This window comes from Populus nigra, chromosome 3 (assembly GCF_951802175.1).
Source record: "Populus nigra chromosome 3, ddPopNigr1.1, whole genome shotgun sequence".
Taxonomy (NCBI): domain Eukaryota; kingdom Viridiplantae; phylum Streptophyta; class Magnoliopsida; order Malpighiales; family Salicaceae; genus Populus; species Populus nigra.
This window is the reverse complement of record NC_084854.1, coordinates 22,429,391-22,449,659: the sequence shown is the minus strand read 5'-3', so window position 1 is coordinate 22,449,659 and position 20,269 is coordinate 22,429,391. Positions and strand designations below refer to the sequence as shown.

The 20,269-nt window shown below is 33.3% G+C and overlaps 2 protein-coding genes and 3 non-coding genes across 9 annotated transcripts; 2 read left to right on the top strand and 3 right to left on the bottom strand.

Moving 5' to 3' along the window:
* The first annotated feature begins 3,321 nt into the window (after positions 1-3,321).
* Positions 3,322-5,795, top strand: LOC133688724 (actin-related protein 2/3 complex subunit 3-like). Its single transcript, XM_062108309.1, has 5 exons — positions 3,322-3,480; positions 3,698-3,761; positions 4,121-4,229; positions 4,342-4,611; positions 5,476-5,795. The coding sequence occupies exons 2-5, from the start codon at positions 3,759-3,761 to the stop codon at positions 5,616-5,618; spliced, it is 525 nt and encodes a 174-aa protein (XP_061964293.1). The 5' UTR covers positions 3,322-3,480; positions 3,698-3,758; the 3' UTR covers positions 5,619-5,795.
* Positions 5,796-9,100: 3,305 nt separating this feature from the next.
* Positions 9,101-13,104, top strand: LOC133689683 (translocase of chloroplast 90, chloroplastic-like). 5 transcript variants are annotated; one of them, XM_062109662.1, is made up of 4 exons: positions 9,101-9,416; positions 9,514-9,645; positions 9,731-9,803; positions 10,486-13,104. In XM_062109662.1, the coding sequence occupies exons 2-4, from the start codon at positions 9,625-9,627 to the stop codon at positions 12,735-12,737; spliced, it is 2,346 nt and encodes a 781-aa protein (XP_061965646.1). In that variant the 5' UTR covers positions 9,101-9,416; positions 9,514-9,624; the 3' UTR covers positions 12,738-13,104. The 5 variants fall into 5 exon arrangements, with proteins under 5 accessions (XP_061965646.1, XP_061965645.1, XP_061965644.1 ...); XM_062109661.1 differs by having other exon boundaries at positions 9,505-9,645; XM_062109660.1 differs by lacking the exon at positions 9,731-9,803 and having other exon boundaries at positions 9,102-9,416.
* A 6,004-nt stretch (positions 13,105-19,108) lies between these two features.
* LOC133690403 (small nucleolar RNA R44/J54/Z268 family) lies at positions 19,109-19,203 on the bottom strand. Its single transcript, XR_009841434.1, has one exon. It is a non-coding gene; the product is annotated as a small nucleolar RNA R44/J54/Z268 family (small nucleolar RNA).
* A 52-nt stretch (positions 19,204-19,255) lies between these two features.
* Positions 19,256-19,350, bottom strand: LOC133690402 (small nucleolar RNA R44/J54/Z268 family). The gene has a single exon (XR_009841433.1). It is a non-coding gene; the product is annotated as a small nucleolar RNA R44/J54/Z268 family (small nucleolar RNA).
* Positions 19,351-19,454: 104 nt separating this feature from the next.
* Positions 19,455-19,529, bottom strand: LOC133690401 (small nucleolar RNA Z267). The gene has a single exon (XR_009841432.1). It is a non-coding gene; the product is annotated as a small nucleolar RNA Z267 (small nucleolar RNA).
* Positions 19,530-20,269: the final 740 nt, after the last annotated feature.

Genomic DNA, 20,269 nt, shown 5'->3' with positions numbered 1-20,269 from the left:
GGTTTGACTTTTTATGTTTTTTCAAAACAATATAATAAATTTAAGCACCCAATTTATAACTAGCTAAATTGGGTTTTACAGGGTTCAACTATGGGTGCAGGGACATAATTCCAGAGAATCATGAATGAACAAGTAATATCCCAGATGTGTCTGTTTCATACTTCATTAAAATCTGGAAATAAATTTCATGGTCAGACGAGGTGTTCATCGGGCAAACAGTGACAAATGTCTAATTAGGGGACCAAACATTATTCATTAGGAAACACCAGAAGGCAAATAATTGGATTTGAAAATGATTATGATATGATATCGATGACAAATCATCATCATCACCACTCTTAAATTATTGCTGTTTGGACGACTCGACTTTTCATCATTCAAATTTCAGAGTGCAAAGCATACATCAGCAGTACACTGACAGAAAATTAGAAAAAAATAATAATGGAAACACAGAGGGAAAATATTATTTTATGTCACTGTTTATTGATAAATATTGCAATCTCCCTCCTCTAATTCTATTGTTTTTTATCGAGCTTCACAAAACCCATCCACTTTTGTTGTAATACTTAAAGTTTATTTATTAAAATTTATTTGTAGAATTTATAGTTTGCATAATAATTTATAAAAAATAGATTTAATTTGCCATGATTTTTGTAATTTAAGTGTATTAAAATTTAAAAAATGATAAATAATTTAATAAGTATCATTTTTTTTTAATTTTATGGTTGAGTTGAGAATTTAGGAAAAGTTGATTTTGCGTGAAAATAATAATAATTAAAAAATATTAATTTAGATTGAATAAGTTTTATTAAAGAAATAATAGATAATCCTCAATTAATTTTATTTATTTATGAGTTTTGTTGAAAATTTAGAAAATATTTAAATTAATGTGTAGTTAATAATAATTATGGTATTAATTAATATTAATTATGAGTTTTAACTAGGGATGATTGTTGCTATGATAATAATGATATTAATAATGATTATAATAAAATAATTAGTGATGATAGCGGTGGAATGATGACAATAACCCGTGATGATTGATGATTATTATTTTGAGGGTGGAGATGTAAGAAAAGTTATGATAAAGTATTTACACCGACAAGAGAGAAAGTTACAGTGTAAGTGAATTACAGGGCGCCTATGACGTCACTTTTCTGTTTTAGCTAAAAGAGACAGTGTCTTTAATATTCATATATTTTTGCTCGATTTTCTGAAAAGAATGTGTTCATACGTTGGCCCTGGCCCCTGGGAGAAAATGGATTTTTTTAATATTATTTGGTTGATTTGACAGGTAAGAAAATTCAGATAAATAAATGATAAAACGTGATTTAATTTTAATTTTTTTAAAATGATAACATTTTTTAAAAATAATTAAGATGCTAAGATATTATATTACTCTTAGTAAATTTAGATTGATTTGTCAAACTAGTGATGAAAATGATGAATTTTATTGAATTTAATAACTTTATTGTTTTAAAAAAATTATTTAATTATATGATAAAACAATAAATGCTTGCAAAACCAATCATTAATTTAATATTGAAATATTTTTTTGAGACCACAATAACTATGTAAAAAATTAAATTGAAATAAATTATGAAATCTAATCTCAATAATTATATTTTTTTTGAAATTATTTTTTATTTAATAACATAATAAAAAATAGAACCTAGAAAACCCGTACACCAACTCAATACCGGTATGTTTTTCTAAAATTACAATAATCTCATAAAAAATAAATAGAAATAAATCATAAAAATCAATTTATAATAACTATTTTTTATTTAATAATATAATAATTATTTTTATTTAATAATATGATAAAAAAATAGATGATTATTATAGTGGAATGTTATTCCAAGAACATAATAACTCGAAATAAAAAAAAAACTAAATAATAAATTTCAAATCCAAGTAAATGCCCATCTTGAATTCGTATTTGCTAATAAAGCACCTGAACGTGTAAACTGGTCATGAGGATGACATGGTGATAGAACTGGCAAATGAGGTGAGGAAGGTTCTTGGAACTACAGGGAATGGAATTCCCGTAGACAAGAAGATAAATGGATCATCCCCAGTTGCTCTCAAATCCCGTATGCCAGCCCTTCAACTTCGCTTGTATTCAAGGGTTTTTAGGGACGACTCCTTGTATTTCTGTGCCTTCAAGCAAGGTTCTGTGGAGGTGTGGCTAATGCAAGAGGATGGTGTGACTCGTGAGCGACTCATGGGTCAAAATGCTTGTCACGGTAATATTCTCCGATTGCGTTCCGGTGATAAAGCTCTTTGAAAATGGGGATGTCCTGTTGTTTCTTAATCACAAGATGCTGGTGGGCTCGCATAATCCTAGAGAGAAAAGTTACAGAATGCTAGACGCAATCTGCAGGATTGAATCAGAAACTCATCCGATTGCTTACAGTCCAAGCTCTTCTGCACTCAAAGATTTTGTGGCAGGAGACAGCTTTATGGTTTTAAATGTAAGATCTTGGACAATGCCTTGTAATAGATACTGACCTGATAAGTTTTAGAGAAGGCTTTTGTCTGTCTTTCTATCTATCTAGTTCCTGGCATCTGATTTCCAGAAGAAATAATTTTTTAGCCTTTCTACGAGTTGGGACTGCATCATCACTATCTTTAACTCCTCCTTCTGTTATCATTAAAATGCAATGTACAGCACTTGAGGGTCTAGTCACTGTGGTTAATCGTGTGACTTGTTCCGTCCCCGTTCTAGGTTTGATTCTCTATGTGCACGTCTGTCACTCCCGCGGTGCCTTACCTGCTCCTGGGCTTGCAGGATGTTCAATGAGCCGTGGGGAATAGTCGTGGTGCGCGCAAGCTGACCCGAACACCCCACGCAAATAATAAAAAAAAAATGTACAGCTACCTCGGATTGTATCTTTCTCTGTACTTGAAGACAGTTTGAGCATTCAAAGAGATGGGGTGTGGATTCTGCCCAGCATGTTATAAAAGAAATTATATATAATTCTACGTGGCTGAATCAATAATCAAGATAAATTCTCAGACTTTTAGCCAAAATAAATAAATAATACATGCATGATATTTTCTTTTTACTTGAAATAAAAGGGGAAAAAAAGAGAGAGAGGAATGAAAGCAGAAAACCCATTTTTAGAGAGAGTTTAAAAGTGCAATAACATTGTTTTTCAAAAAACAATTTTAGAAAAATATATTAAAATAATATTTTTTATTTTTTTAAATTAATTTTTAATATTAACTCATAAAAAAATTAAAAAACATAAAAAGAACCTCAAAATTTTAGAAGATATCTTTTAAACGCTTTCCCAAAAGGGATTCAAAACTCTCATTTGGAGTCCGAGCAGAAACGACAGCCCACGCAATAAAGAAAAAACAAAACGACAGCGCGTTTTGATCTCCTCGTTTGCTTAAAACTTCAGATCGAAGGCCAACAGCGACGTCAATCAAACTCCGACAACGCACTCCAGCGGGACTGAAAATTTTCAGGTAATTTTATTACTTCTATCTTACCTTTACTTTTCTTAAGATTTTAAATCATGGGACTTTTTTTTTTCTCTCCTTACGTCTTCATTCATTTCCAGTGAAAACAGGGTTGTTTTTATATCCGAGTCTCTACAATAATTTACCATTTGAGCACTCTCTAATGCATCAATTCATCTCTCGAAATTTGTAAATTTAATATCTTGCTTCTAATTGTTTTCAGGGATACTCTTATTTGACTGAAATACTGCAAAAGTTTGAATGTTCGAGCTTTGGGATTGAAAATGGTATGTGGATGGAATCTGGAAATCTTGTTTCCTCATTACTTTTCATCTTTGTATTTTTACTTTCAAAAATTGATATAAATTGTCGATTGGATATGTCAGATTTATTTGTACTATTGGGGTAGAGGCAGGTTTAGTTGAAATCAAAAGAGTAGATATGGTAAAGGTTGTGGCTTTAGTCATTTAATGGGAAAAACTTGGTTGTCATCATAATTGGGTTTGCTTTGAAACTAATGAAGGCATCCGCGTTCTTAGGATTTTTCTTGCTCTATTTATTTCGTGTATTTATATTTGGTAATAACCAAATGTGAATTGAGTTTCTGTTTATTGATGAAGTTTGAAAGATGGTTTTTCATGCTTAGGTTCATCACTCTAGTTTCGTGGATGAGGAGGGAGTGAAAAAAGCTTGTGGCTGTCCTTTGCTTCCGTTGAAAAGTCATATAAAGGGTCCTGCTCCAGTTTCGGATCAAGGTTGTAAAGTTATAAACACATGCATTATAATTTGTTTCGATGATTGAATGACTGTTAGATGGTTTTTTTCTCTGGTCTTGATTGTGTGGAAACTGGGATGTGTTTTATGCAGATAGAACTGATATAGTTGATGAAGCAATCACGTTTTTTCGTGCCAATGTTTTCTTTAGAAATTTTAATATTCAGAGCCCAGCAGATAAGCTCCTTATTTACTTAACGTTCTACATCAATGTGGCTTTGAAGAGGCTTGAGGGTTGTAGAACTTTGGCTGAAGGTACTAAGGCAATAATTAACTTGGGTTTGGAGAAGGTTTCTGTGCCTGGAGAGTCTGGTTTTCCTTTCCCGGGTCTTTTTGCGGATCCTCAATCTCAGAAGGAAGCAGGTAAACTTCCTTTTTATGTTTTTTTTTTCCTGGAGATAAATTTGTGTAACAGATGTCATGTTAGGAGCAAGTTTACTTGGTCAAATTTGTAAAACTATATGAATTACGAACCAAGTTTTAGATAACCTAAATGATCCATGAGCAAATTTATTTGCATGCTATATTATAATTATATCAATGAAGCATTGAAATGCACTAGCAGTCTCTTCAAACTGCATTATGTTCAACCTCTAGACTTACGAGTCTGAGGAGTAATGTCAATGCTTGATTGCAGGCTGATATTTATCTAGCAGATTGCTGTAACCCTGCTAGTAATCTGAATTAACTTCTCGTCTCAGTTTGTGACTGGATTATAGGGATCATGAAATCAATTTTGTTTCTGTTTTCAGCTATCAATAAGACATGGGCATTACCGCCTGCCTTTTACTCTTGTTCCTCACTACTGTTCTGCTGATGAAAATTTTGTGTGACAGACTTTGTTATTCACATTTCAAACCATGGAGACTTTGTCATTTTACTCTCATAGTTCTTTGCCATATCAATACTATATCATTAGGGCAGTTTAATATCCTCGAGCCTGATGATATTGTATTATTCCAATGGCTTTAGCTATTTAAGTTTTTGAATTGAGACTGCATGGTAAATAAAATTCAATAATAGTTTCAGTTGGCTGCAAGTTCTCCATTACAGCTCACTTTATTAACTGTTCTACAGAATTGTTGATTTGAGCCAAAATTCTGAAATCTTGGACTTTTAAGCTCTTCCGTTTTGAATGTTGGTTTGTTTGCAGTATGATTGTGACTACTCTGCTATTATTATTCCAAATTTTTTGCCTATTTATACTTTTGAATTCTTAAAATGCAGAGCTCTTCAGAAAGTATCTTAAACAGACAAGGGAGGAAACAAGTGGGAGATTACTGAGTGTCGCATATAGACCCAATGGGACTCCAAACAAATGGTGGTTGGCATTTGCCAAGAGGAAATTCATGAATATCATTGCTCTTTGAATATTTTGTTTATATATTCAACCTAAGGTGACGAATAGAAGCCTTATAACAAGTTGTGAATATTCTTTGTTACCAAGCTAAATATGAATGACAATGCCTTCAAAACCAGCAGACATGTTTTGTGTGCTTATGACTGATATTACAGTATATTTGTAAAATGAAGTTGAAGTTTCTATTCGTACTGCCTTCATTTTCTGAAAGGAAGAGAGGGGAATGTTAATAATAGGCATGGTAAAGATGAGGGATATGTGGCATGATTGCTCCACTTTTGCATCTCATGCTCGCATCATTTGCATAATTGGTTTCTCGTAACTCAGCTTTTCTAGTTCTTCATCAGAAGGAAGCCATAATGTTTTATACAATTGATTTTCTGATGATTGAATATTCAAAAATTATATTTTAACCATGAACAACTGGTTTCTCGCAATTAAAGATAATGTTGCTCCACTCGAGGCATCTTCAATGAAAGAAGAAGAAATCAATCCAAATGTGGTAGATTTCTCCTCTTGAAACATGTAAAAAGATGCAAACTAGCAAGATGACGAGACACCTCAATTTGGCAAAAGCTGATAAGGTGTTTATATTTCAGGGTCAGTGTCTTTGAATTTCTCTAAAAGACACTTGAGAATCCGGATAAATTAGGCAATTATTACAATAAATTAGCAAATTGATATAAGATAAAAATAGCACAATTTGAGAAGTGCTATATACTCGAAGCTTAACCGGTTTTGAAAATAATATTAGTTATTTCATTGATAACTAATAATTAGTTAGAGTGACGGTAATAATAGTAATAATAGTAAATGTAATAATAGTGACAATATTAGTAATGATAATAATAATGATAAGAATAGTAATTATTATAATAATAATGATAAAAATTTATCATTTGATATTATATTCATCTTTAGATACTGAATTAATTGGAGATTAATGGTGATAATCTCATGATTTAGGTCATGAGTTTGTTCGGTTGACTCGAATGGTTTTTTGTGTTTTTTTTTAATTGATTTTTTTTAAATTTCACCCTTCAATATTAAGTTAATTAGGATTCATGTTTCATAATTTGTGTTTAATTTTTTTTTCATAAGAATATCTCAGTTTTATGATTTATATTTGACAAGTTAACTAAAGTTGACTAGACATATTTTTTTAGTTAAATTTTGTTTTTAATTTTATCATTCAGTATTGGGTTGATTGAAAATTAAATTTAATAAATTTTTTATTTGCTTTTTATAGGGTTATCAGGGTTTCATGACCTGGATAACAGATTTGACAGGTTAATCTAAGTCAATCTAATGTTTTGTTATTTTAATATTTAAAAAAATATATTATCATGATTTTTTAAAATAAAACTTTATTTTTATCTATCATTCGAGTTATATTTGAATCTATCAAGCCAATCAGGTTACATTAAATTAATTCTCGTATTATTATTTTTTACTAAAAAAACATACTAACAATACTTAAATATTTTTTTATATTAAAAAAATTAATCTAACCTACAACAGAACACATAGAATGATCTCGTATATACCACAAGCAATTGATTGATTAATCACATCCTTATACCGACTAAAGTATTAATTGTATCTCTATACTAAATTGATTTGTTTAATGTGAGTCATTTATTTAAGATTTTGTTGACGGTGTTAAGTAAATTACATAATCAAGCGACATGTGTTGTTTAATCTCATTGGCCTAGTTAGTTTTTTTTATTGCAAAAAGCATTTATTGAAATTATGAAATTTATAATTTTTTACAAGTTTTTTATTTTTATTTTTTGTAATTAAAAATTAATAATAAAATTAACCAGTCAAAGACACACGTCGTTTAATAAACCAAATTACTAATGAAAGACTTACGTTAAACAAATTGATCGAATATATGAATTCAATTGATGTTTAAATTGATAAAAAAAAAACTTGATTAATCAAGTGCCTGTAGTGCATGGATAATTAACCCCCAAAGCATCTAATAATAATTTCTCTTGTTCCATATAAATTGGAATGCATGGGTTTAGGGTTCATATTTTTTGAAAAGTGGCAAAATGGCCGAGTTAGAAGGACGAAACTGGACCTGACTTTCCAAGGCAGCCCAAGATCTGGTCCAACAAAAATAAAAGCAGAAGCCTATACGCTAAAAATTTTCTCACATCAAACCGAATAATAACTAGCTATCTACCCGTCTTTTGCTACGGGTTAGATTTTTTTTTAATAAAATATTACTTTTTACATGTTTTTTAATATAAAAAATATCAATAGCAAATTATAAAATTTATATTTGTATTTAATTAAATAAATTAAAAACTATTTATATAACATAAAAAATTAAGAAGACCTGCACATGTGAGTCTTTTTCTTATGACTTGTATGCTCTAACCCAACCAAACTTGAGCGCCTGAACCTTTTCCCCCCTAGATTCTACCTATTATAAATGGATTTTTAATGATTTTTTTATTTAATTTTATCATTTAATATTTTGTTAATTACTAATTGAGCAATGTAATTTGTTTTGGTTTGATATTTTTTTCTCTTTTAATTTTCCTGATATTTTATCGATTCTCAATTTTATAGGTATTCATTTCAAATAAAAAAAATTATTTAGATCAATTGAGTCCATGACCCAGATAATAAGTTTGGCTAGATATCCTTGATTGGCTAGGAATCATGCAGCCAACGTTCTTGGATCTTTTTTTTAAAAAAAAAAAATTCTCATGGGATGAATGACTCGTCCACCCTTTATTTTTATTTTTTAAAAAGGAAGGTGACACTTCGTTTGCCCTACCTAAATATTGTCGGAAAGTTAGATTATGATGTTTTAGACAAAAAAAAACATTTCAACTATATTTTGAACAAAAAAACATCATAAATACCATGTAAAATATATTCATAGTTTCAAATAATCTAAAAATTAGCCTGAAAATCCATTATCAACTCAAAATCAAAATTATTTTTGAGCTCATATCCACAATATCAAGTAAGTTCATGGGGAAAAACACCTACGATAAATTTTTTTCAAGAAATCTATTAATATCAAAATTATTATTTTTCATGATTGAAATTGGTATAAATGATGATTTTCTTTATTTGCCCATGAAACCCAGCCACTTTCTTCTTTTTTTTTTCTCAAATAAAAATAAAAAAAAATAAAAAAATAAAGGATTGAGCCAAAATTAACTCTGTTCTTAAATTTTAAAAATAAAAGGGGCCAAAGATTTATAATAAAGTTTGGGAATTACAATGAATATTTCACTTTAAAGCCACTTATTACTTTTAATTTTTTCACTTTAATCTTCCATATTTTAATCTAATCTTTCCTAATAAATTAATCTAAATTAGCCTCTAAATTAGCAATTTGAAGGTAAAAAAAAGTAGAACAAAAAAAATCAGTGAATTGAGAGGGGCTATGGGCAACAATATTTCCCCTAACTTTTTAGAGTTTTGTATAATAACAACAATAATAATTTTCTTGTTTTCTTTCGATTCTTTATTCACAAAATCACAACAACAAGAAAAAACAGGGCGTTGTTTGTGTCCGTGTTCTGTGTGTTAATGATCTCTGTCTTATCTACAATCTCTCTCTCAGTCTCTCACCTCTCCTTCCCACTTTCTCGTCATCACCAAATCCAAGAAAAGCACACACCTTTCTTAGCTGATTCCAACTGGGGTTTTGATTTAGACACAGAATTTCAAAACCTAGTTGTCTGATTTTTTTTGGGCACTCTCTCTCTTTCTTGTTCTTTCAGTTGTGTATTAGGGCTCAACAACTTTTGTTTATCACTTTGGACTGATTTGGGTAAATCTCTTACTTATTTCAGGTTATTGATTGTTTGGTTTTATTGTTTAACATTTGAAATCATTACGAAAGATGCCATCTTTTTTAGTTCTTGCAGGTAGAATGAAGGGTATTAGAGATTGGGTTTTTGGTCAGTTATTGTCCAAGTCTTTGGCTTCAACTGGACCTTTGTCAGGCAGTGGCAGTTTCTTTAGCGAGGAGCCTGTTAATGAAGAATCTGATGACCCAGGTGCTTATTTTTGCTCCTTCCACTCTTGCTGTGAAATTCGTTGTTTTCTTGTTCATAGTTTTGTCTTTCTTTATATGTGTTTCAGTTGGCATTTAATTGGATAATTACTGTTCTTCGGAGGATGTTTTGCTTAATGGAGAAATGGTTTTCTCAGTTAGGTACTGGAACAATGAGTTTTCTTGTTGAAATGAGAGAATTACTTTGTGATATTAGATATTTTTGGTAGTTGTGTTGGGGAATCCAGTGACATGAGTTTCCTTGCGGAAATGAGAATTGCTCGTGATGTTTGTTTGGCCCCTCAGGCTAATTACCTTTGTAAAATTTTTTAGGGAGAATGAGGTGTTTCTTTATTTAGGGGTCGGGGATGGGATTGTTTATAGCTCTACCAATCAAAGCAACTAACTTTTGGTTATTGGATTCTGGTCCCATGGATTTGAATTAAATTGGGCTTGGTTTGGGGATCAATGATTCAAGGATCATGAATTGCACTGCCTGTTTTAATTGTTGGTGCAGAGATGGTAAATTGTTAAGAATCTTCTGGAACGTTTGGTTTTAGTTACTGCAGTAATTTTGTATGAAGTAATAAGCTATCTTGCTCCATACTAGCTTGAAAACATTTTGGTAGAGTTTTACTTTTTTTTACTTTTGAGTATGACATGTATAATGGGCATTTTCTACATGGAGTATGAACAGTAATTGTCATGACCATATGCTGACAAGGAAAAAAAATTGTTTTAATGCTGGGAGCTGAGTTTGAAATTGTTTTATGTTTGCCATCTGACTTTAACACTGTTGATTTTTGCATTCAGCAAGAGTTTATTTGCTTGTTATTATTTGCAGCTCACATGGCCCAGTTAGAGTCTTCATCACCAACTTCTGATACTTCATGCTCGTCTAACTGTAATCAGGAAACTGGGTCTCCTCAATCTCTGGAGCAAGTGGCTGCAGATTCTTACCAACCTAATCATGAGGTTGAGGTAAAGAAAGCTGATTCATTGACCAAGATTGAGGATCTTCGAATTAACTTCTTCCGTCTTCTTCTAAGGTTTGGGCAGTCACATGACAATCTTCTGGTGGCTAAGGTTTTACATAGATTGCACCTAGCAGCTGCAATACGAGCAGGGGAATCAAACTTGAAAAGGGTTAAAGTTGATGGAGCTAGAACTGTAGCAGCAGAACAAGAGGCATCTGGTACACCTGAATTGAACTTCTCTCTTAGAATACTTGTGTTGGGTAAAACAGGTGTTGGAAAGAGTGCAACTATAAATTCTGTATTTGATCAACCAAAGGCTCTGACTGATGCATTTCGACCAGCCACTGAACACATCAAAGAGGTTGTGGGGTCTATCAATGGGGTCAAAGTAACATTTATTGACACACCTGGTTTTTTACCTTCATCTACAAGTAATTTGAGAAGAAATAGGAAGATTATGCTTTCTGTTCGGAGATTCATAAGAAAATCACCACCAGACATTGTTCTATTCTTTGAACGCCTTGACCTCATCAACATGGGTTACTGTGACTTCCCCCTTCTGAAGCTTATGACCGAAGTCTTTGGCAATGCTGTGTGGTTTAACACCATCCTTGTGATGACTCATGGTTCTTCAACTCCTGAAGGACCTACTGGATATCCTATTAGCTATGAATCATATGTGACTCAATGCACAGGTTTGATGCAACATTATATAAATCAGGCAGTATCTGACTCAAAACTTGAAAATCCAGTAGTTTTAGTGGAGAACAATCCTCACTGTAAAAAGAACTTAATGGGGGAAAGCGTTCTTCCCAATGGACAAGTATGGAAATCTCATTTCTTATTATTCTGCATATGCACCAAAGTTCTTGGTGATGCTAATACCCTCTTGGAATTTGAAGGCGGCATTGAATTGGGACCATTGATTACCCCCCGGGTGCCTTCTCTGCCCCATCTTCTCTCATCTTTTCTAAAGCATCGCTCTACACCATGCCCGGGTGAATCAGAACCAGATGTTGATGAGATTTTACTTTCAGATGCAGATGAGGAAGATGACTATGATCAACTACCTCCAATCCGAATCATGACGAAATCTCAGTTTGAAAAGTTGACTAAATCACAGAAAAAAGACTACCTTGACGAGCTGGATTATCGAGAAACACTATATTTGAAAAAACAGTTAAAAGAAGAGTCTCGGAGGCGAAGGGAGAGGAAGCTTTCTGGAGAGGAAAATTTTGGAGAGGACAGTAATTCTGATCCCCAGCAGGCATCTCCAGAGGCTGTTTTGTTGCCAGATATGGCGGTCCCTCCAAGTTTTGACTCAGATTGCACCATACACAGGTATCGATGCCTTGTCACTAGTGACCAGTGGCTTGTGAGACCTGTTCTTGATCCTCACGGATGGGATCATGATGTGGGCTTTGATGGTGTAAACATGGAGACAGCTATAGAAATAAGAAAGAATGTCTATGCCTCAATCACTGGACAGATGAGCAAGGACAAGCAGGATTTCAGTATTCAGTCTGAGTGCGCTGCAGCTTATGCAGATCCTAGGGGCCGAACTTATTCTGTAGGTCTTGATGTTCAGTCTTCTGGAAAAGGTACGATCTATACAGTTCATAGCAACACAAAGCTGAAGAATCTGAAGCAAAATGTAACTGAATGTGGGGTTTCCTTGACATCCTTTGGGAACAAGTACTATGTTGGTACCAAGCTTGAAGATACCATGTTAGTTGGGAAGCAACTCAAGTTTGTAGTGAATGCTGGCCAAATGAGGTGCTCTGAACAAGTGGCATATGGTGGAACTCTTGAGGCCACATTAAGAGGGGGGGACTACCCTGTGAGGGATGATAGAATCAGTCTGTCTATGTCAGCTCTCTCCTTTAAGAAGGAAATGGTGCTGGGCGGAGGGTTTCAGTCTGAATTTAGACCTGTCAGAGGCATGAGAATGGCTGTTAATGCCAATCTGAATAGCCAGAACATGGGACAAGTTAATATAAAGATTAGCAGCTCTGAGCACATTGAAATTGCTCTCGTTTCTGTTTTCTCAATTTTCAAGGCCATTTTGCATAAGAAAATGACTGAAAACAAAAACAGGGAAGTATTGGAGATGGGATGAGTCTTTGCTGTCCTCGATTGAGCATGATTTTCTTTGTTCAAGGACGGAACCATTGTTAGAAAGCTATTTATTTACTTAGCTGGGATGCAAATCGGCCTTCCACGTGAAGAAAAAGATGAAGAGCTAAGTTTTGCAGAGGCTGTCCTTTTCTTCTTCTTTTTCCTGCGCTGCGATTTTCCGATGCATCTTTGAAGGAGGATAGGTAGCGATATTTTGTTTTTCCATTTTACTTGAAAGCAGACAACTGGCCCGCCAGCCTTGGGCTGAGAGCCTTGTAACAAATAAATCGTTGTTATTTTTGTACAGGAAATTGGAAAATGAGAATTTATACTTCGATCCAGAGAATGAAACCTTTATGATGGTCTAAGTTTTTTAGTGTCCTCAAATTGTTAGTGAACTATGTTTAGTGACTATCCATTCATGTTTCTCCATTTATTGGCATGCAATGATTGATCAATTAACTGCGCTCACGCCTTTTCCAGAAAGAACTCAAATCCCGACCATAACCTAAAACCTGGTCCACTAAAAACTGACCACAAGTTAGCCCTTTCGTCGTTAAGTGTGTCGAATTTTTTCCTCGGAAACGAGAGACGGACACCGGTATGCTCTTCAGTTGTATCCAATCTGCACATAGTGAGGGTATCCGCTTCAATTTTCCCAGTCCAACCAATCCAAATGTTGAGAAATATTCGACTGCATCAGTCTCTCTTGAATGCAAGCCAACTTTGACCGCCAATCAAGCCACATGTCAAGGTGGTTTCCCCTTGCCTTCTTTCTTTTGCCTCAATTCCGATTTCCTTACTGTCATAATAATGGAATACAGGGACCCCATGTCGGCAAAAAATGACTAGCTTCCAGAGGGTCTTGAATGACCATTAGGATTAACCATATCTATCAGCTCACCAGCAAACATCTTCCTCTGCAATTTCGTTCTATCACCCATACTTCCAAGCCCCACAAGAAGATATACAGAAGTTTTCAAGAAATACAAGTGTAATTGTCCTTTGTTTTTTGCAAATTGGTACTGGGAATGTGGTGACTGGCATTAAATAGAGTAGACAGTAGATATTATGATAATAACAATCATGTATCCTGTGAAATTATTGTGTGGCCATGATGACTATTGAGTTCTATAAGATGGTGGTGGACAATTCCCAACTTTTATGCATCCAAGGGATGTAGTCTTGTCCAAATGCTAATGAATTTGCTCCTTTAGGGCATATCTTGGCCACAATACGATGATGACAATAGTGGGGTTTGGCACTTTAGCATGTGTTTCTAGTATTAGAGGTTCTGTTTTCTCTTGCAACAAGAAATTCTTTTTACCAGTAGTTGGATTTGACAGTATAAGCATCAAAGAATCTAGCTCGGTGTGTATCACTGATGTTCAACATTCTGGGCTCCATTAGTTGTTTAACCTGTTCATTTATCAGTGCATTCGCACATGAATCTGATTCTATCTACAAAGAAAAAGAATAGCACGAAACAAAACAAAAATTACAGACCTGTTGTTCTCAGAATCGGGTTTTTGTCTTGAAAGCAACAGATCAGAAGCACCCATGTTCTTGGAAAATGAAAGTCTCTTCTTTTCAGTTTTCAAAAATTGTTTCGAAAATATTAATCCTAAGCATAAGTCATATATATATTTATAACTACTGCAATAAGTTACAATTTTTGTGAGAATAAAAAAGAGCCTGTATTTACCATTTAGTTGAGTTTCACTGATCCACGTGTAAAAAAATATATATTATTGTTTTTATTTTTTTATACACTCCCATGGATTTCTGTTTTTAATTCCCCTAAAAAGATTTGGATTAATACAATATGATTTTAGGGCCGGAGGAGGTTTTTAGAAAAATAAATATTATTTTAGTTTATTTTATTTTTCTATTTTGTATTATAATATTTTTCAGTATTAAAAATTAAATGGTCACCTCGTGGGGTGGGGTGGCGACCACGCAATGACATTAAAAAAGTCAAGATAGTTTTTAACCATATCATCGAAACTGTCGTGGGGGGTGGTGACCACGCGCGGTGTAGCGTGGTTAGTGGCCATGCCATTGGGACCATGGCCTAAACCACGTGCTCTTTTTTTTTAATTGTGCACCATTGATCTTGAAGAAAGTATGAGAAGTATATAAACATGTGTCTATATATATATATATATATATAAGAAAATTATTGAATTGGCGTATACGTAATAACTTACACATTTTATTTAATATCAATGCATAATATTGATAGCTTAATTAAGAAAAATATTTCAACTATAGGTTAAGGAGATACTTTGATGATTATTAGAAGATGAAGTGGATAGAAAATTATTTTATTAGTTTATAATTTGAAGATTATAGAATATGATATATTTTATTGCATCGATTTTTGACTAAATATTTTCGATGTCATTCTAATATCTATTGAAATTGCAAGTTCTCATTTATTAACTAAATATATTTTTATTTTACTCAAATTTATTAAAGAAAAAATTTATTGATTGTAGTCTTTCCTTAACTAAGAATCCTCATAGACATATTGCAAACATTCTAATTGATAAAATAATAAAATTTTAAGAACAAATAATTTATCTAAGACAATAACAAAAATCTCATTATTTTAAGTGTATATATTTTTATTATTAATATACATGCTAGGACTTTGAATTAATATCAATTATAAGTCTAGATTTATGCTTAGTATTTTATTATTATATTTGTGTTGAAAACATGTTTACCATGGATTATTAATTTGCAGGATGAACTATGAACTTTTCTTTAAGACATTTTTGACTTAATAAACTAAACATTTTAATTCACTAATCTAATAAATTTACAAACTTTGATCTCCAAATAATTATATTATAATAAATAAATAAATATAAAATAAGTTACTTTTTGTCTCAAGTGTGTTCAACAATGGAAGAACATAAATTAGATCAGCATATGCCAAGAAGCAAGGCCTAAAGGAGCCTAAATTTTAAAGTGTTCATTCATCCACGTCATCTCCCAAACTATGGAATAACAAGGTTGCTTGATCCAGAATCCCCTCAGATTCCTCACATCTCTCTCAAACCATTACAGGTTGAATGTTAAACTTTCCACTCAAACAATATTATTTCTCAGAAAGTAAAATAAAATGATATATATATATAAAGGAAAAGATTTGAAACAAAGTTTGATCAATGAAATTTCTTCATTCATTTTGGGGATAGTAAATTGACTACCAGTTAATGAATCCAACACTCCAACAATTTATTCAGCAATTCCTTTACACCATTGATCAATTCATACATGGACACGAAACAAGAGAAAATCCTAACAAATCACTAAACCAGATCAAAGGCAATTACCTTTCCAATTTCCTGCAAATCCAAATTTGTTAATTACACAATATCAAGGTGAGGACCCCCAAAGAACTTCAGCTACAATAGTAGCAGCCTCGGCATTAGAAACACAAGCATTCCTTACTGTCTTCAATATCTCTTGCTTGAATGCCCTCCTCTCTCTCTGCCTCAACCCTTCTCCGACCTCTAATTGAACTGCAAATCTTGCCACACAGCTTGCAAATGGGTGATTCTCTAAGAACCTCGTCTCCCCCTTACCTCTCTCTTTCTCGTCATCAAACATTCCGATGTCAATCAAATCCCCACCAAGTTTTGATCTTTGCAGCTCCACTAGCTTCTTTATCAACGCTTCTCTAAGCATAGCTTCGATCGCCTCTTTTCGGCCGAAATAGCCAATTTCAAGAATGCAATCCATTGTTACAACTCTCAAATGCAAGTCTTTGTAGTCCAAGAAACTAATGATTTTTGGAATCTCACCATTAGATTCAATCTCGTCAACAAGTGGTGATTTTATTGACTTAATTAGTGAACAAAGTACCTTCATTGATTTCCAAGAAGCCATTGAGACAACACCATGAATCAAGCGACTCATCAACACTTGACCAACGAAGACATCCTTGTTGAATCTAATCAAAGCTGAAACAACGAAAGCACACTGTTCTCTTACCTTTCTTGAGCAACTGGGATCACATGAAATTCTCTCAAGTAAACAAAAAATCTTTGATTTAAGCACCAGGTCTTGTAATTCACGATTAAACCCTTGTAAAACTCTGTCCTCAAACTGACTCAACAAACCCACCAACTCATCGTCCTCAATTTGCAACGGATCTTTCAAACCTTTCATCAATCTGTCTATACACTCGCGATCAATCCAAGCTTGAATCTCCGACTCGATCGACCCAGCAACTCGGGATATAGACTGAGTCGAGACTCGGCGAGTCAAGAAACTTCTAAGTCCATGCCCACAGCTTCTCTGTAGAGTGTCGAAAAGGGATTTGAGGCTAGCAAGGTGTTCAGAGAGGGTAGAGAGAAGGGGGTCTTTAGAGAGAATTGTATCTGATTCAGTCTCGAGCTCTAACAAAGCTTTAAGGGCAGGAGAGTTGGACTCGGCCGAGTTAGGACTGGGGTGTGTCTGCAAGTCATGAGAAGCTTGTTTTAGAGCTTCTAGGACTTTAAGGACTCGTGTAATCTCTTCTTTTGATGGTGTGTCTTCCATCATTTCAGTGCCTGGTTTTGTTTTTAGAGAAAGATTGAATCTTTATATATTTCTGGAGAGACGCGTCATGAATTAAATTCTATGCGAATGAGCTCCTGAGAGAATGACTACTTCAACGACCAGTCGCAGGTTCAGGTTCGTGTAAAAAAAGGAAATTAGTTTATATATATATATATATATATATTACACTATATGACTAAATCTATACTCTATTCATGAAATGACTGGAAAAAAAGAAAAAAGAGAGGCTAAAAGATAGAGAAAATCACTTCTATTTTATAAGTCAAGACTAGGTTAATGAAATTTGATCTCCCGAATAAAAATATTTATATTTAGGTAACTATATATTTATAGCAAACTACATGCCATTCTCCAGAATACTAATCTTAATTAATTAAGCTTGATTGACACTAATTAACAAATTTGATCTCCCGGATAAGTAAGTTGACCACGTGATTTAGAAGGAAAAAAAATGAGAAAATGCAAACGGCAAGAAGTAATCAGCAAGGCAGTCGAACATGTCATCAGATTCAGAACCATGTTCCTTTTTGTTTTTTTCTACTTTTTAAAAAATATATAATGGGTCCAAATTAACTGGTTGCTCTCGAATACTTAATTCTCGTGGGTGCTTGTATTACCCCTCCACGTAGTCATGGCACTCAGCTCTTAAAATAAAGAAACTAATAGCTTCGATTTAATTGTTGCGGTCCAAAGAATATTATTTAATAAATTAACTGTATCACTGGTTCATTTTTTATTTATTTTTAACTTGGAGCTGCAAATCCCTTCTCTGAATTTTGCCTTCGTCATGCTTTAGCGAGCGTCCACCGTCGAAACTATTTGGGCTACGCTAGAACTTGAAAGAGTCTGGGTCGAGCTCAGCACCAATCAAAAGAGTCCAGTCCGGTTGGGAAAGGGCAATCAATCTTTTTATGTTCTCCTCTTCGTTAACAGGCCAAGCCCTAACAAATATGCTGAGAATACAAACAGGGTGCGGTGCCGAAATTGCTTTCAATTAGCAATTGGCATTCAGACAACCTTTACAAAGATGCCAGTAGTTTCACCAATAAAATCTCCATCGAATCAACTCCATCATGAAAAAATCTTCGCTCTGTTCAATCTCAATTTCTGCAGACTGAAGGAAAAACCGTCCAAAATGTGAAACTATGGAACTATTATTATTTATACTTCAACAGCAGATTTCTGCAACTAGAAAGATTTGATTGGAACAAAGTAGTAGCTATACCCACAGGGAAAAACTATAACCTTAGAAAAGTCACCAGGAAATTCAGCAAAGATGCATTGTTGTCACTGCCTCAGAGGCATAGCAATCCTGTCCTCACAGAACCTGACGGGATAGCATTTTGCAAAACAAAAGGTGTTTAGAATAGAAAAGCCTCAGATTAGGTTGTTTTCATAGCAATAGCTCATGGTATATTTAAATCCACCATTGGCACAAAAATATATAACTTATACTTGTAAACAACTCTGCTCTCACAAACACTCAAAAATCAAAAAACAAAGAATTAATCTATACGAAACCAATCACATGAGACCCTGAATTCACTCGAGGTGACACTAAATAAAAATCCAACTTGTAGTCATTACTTTGCCTCAGAGGTAGTGACAATAAGATAGATATCATCATGATACTCTTATCTGATAATACGTAAATTCTGTTGCATCACAGGCAAAGTAGGTCAATTTTGTATACCATTAAATGCACTGACATCAATGAAAGCGATAAAAGAAAGCAAAATTCAAACACAAACACATGAAATGCTAAAATCAAACATTGATTTCTAGAAAGTGATTTGTGCATCAGAGAGATTCCCATTTAGACAAGTCAACATTCTCCAATTTCAATTGGAGTGGCTGATGTCCCTGTCTGTTCTATCATCATCAGCACAATTTATAAATGCAAATTTTTTTTTATAAATGAACAGTTTTTAAGCTATAAAAAAGGCATCAGAGAGATTCCCATTTTAGACTTGGTCATCATCCTCCCTAAAAAGAGAGTAACTGATGTCCCTGTCTATTTTATCATCACCTGCCTTTTACTTTAGCCATAGCTTACATAAAAAAAAAAAGAATTTAAATTCATAATAACATGCAGCAAAAAAAATTAAGCAAAAGAAAGAAAGAAATAAATGTGCCTAAATAAATGCCTCAGGTTAAAATTTTTTTCATAGATATATAAATCTCGGAGTATATTTAATACCATCATAGGCAATAGCAGAAGAAATTATACTCTACACAGACCAAAACACTATTACTGCGGAAGGCCTGGAAAACGGAGGATGAAGAAGAGGAAAAGGAGGAGGAAGCGGTGGTGATAGCTAAAGAAAGTGGAAGCAATAAGAGGAGATAGCCGCTGCAGATTTCCACTAAACCCTAATAGCTGCGACAAACGGCCATAGAGGAGGATTCATTGTTGCGGTGGTATTTATAGTAATGTGTTTGGGATAAATTGAAAGCTAGGGTTTGGTTTTGTGCTTTTTTTTTAATTACAAGACAAGAAGAGAAGATAGGTATAATACGATGTCGCCTCGGGCTGGCTTATTTTTGAGAACCCTCTCCTCTTCTCTTGTGTTTCAAAACCTGGGCTTAAAGTCCTTTACTCGTTGAACTTGCTGGTTTGGGCTATAGCCCAAGTAATTTTAAATTCAATGAAATCATCTTTCTCACTTAAAATTAAATTGTCAATAAAATTATTTTTACATGAGAAAAGAGTATTGAATAATTTCTCAGAGAATCGAGAATTTTTTAGATACTATTTGATTATTTTTTTGAAATAAAAAATACAAAAATAATAAAAATAAAATAAATATATCTCTTTCACTCTAAAAACTACAATAGAGATAAATTTATTTTATGTTTCATCTGATTTTTTCAATTAAATATTTTTTTTTTCATTTCTATTTTTTAAATAAACATTAACCAAATACAATGTTAAATAAAAAAAGATTGAGAATG

Excerpts from the sequence above, each read along its gene's own strand:
- LOC133689683 (XM_062109660.1), top strand. The coding sequence starts at position 9,519 with ATGAAGGGTATTAGAGATTGGGTTTTTGGTCAGTTATTGTCCAAGTCT. Across the intron at positions 9,646-10,485 it reads TGAAGAATCTGATGACCCAG|CTCACATGGCCCAGTTAGAG; the intron begins GTGCTTATTTTT and ends TATTATTTGCAG.
- LOC133688724 (XM_062108309.1), top strand. Across the intron at positions 4,230-4,341 it reads TGCTCCAGTTTCGGATCAAG|ATAGAACTGATATAGTTGAT; the intron begins GTTGTAAAGTTA and ends TGTTTTATGCAG. Across the intron at positions 4,612-5,475 it reads TCAATCTCAGAAGGAAGCAG|AGCTCTTCAGAAAGTATCTT; the intron begins GTAAACTTCCTT and ends CTTAAAATGCAG.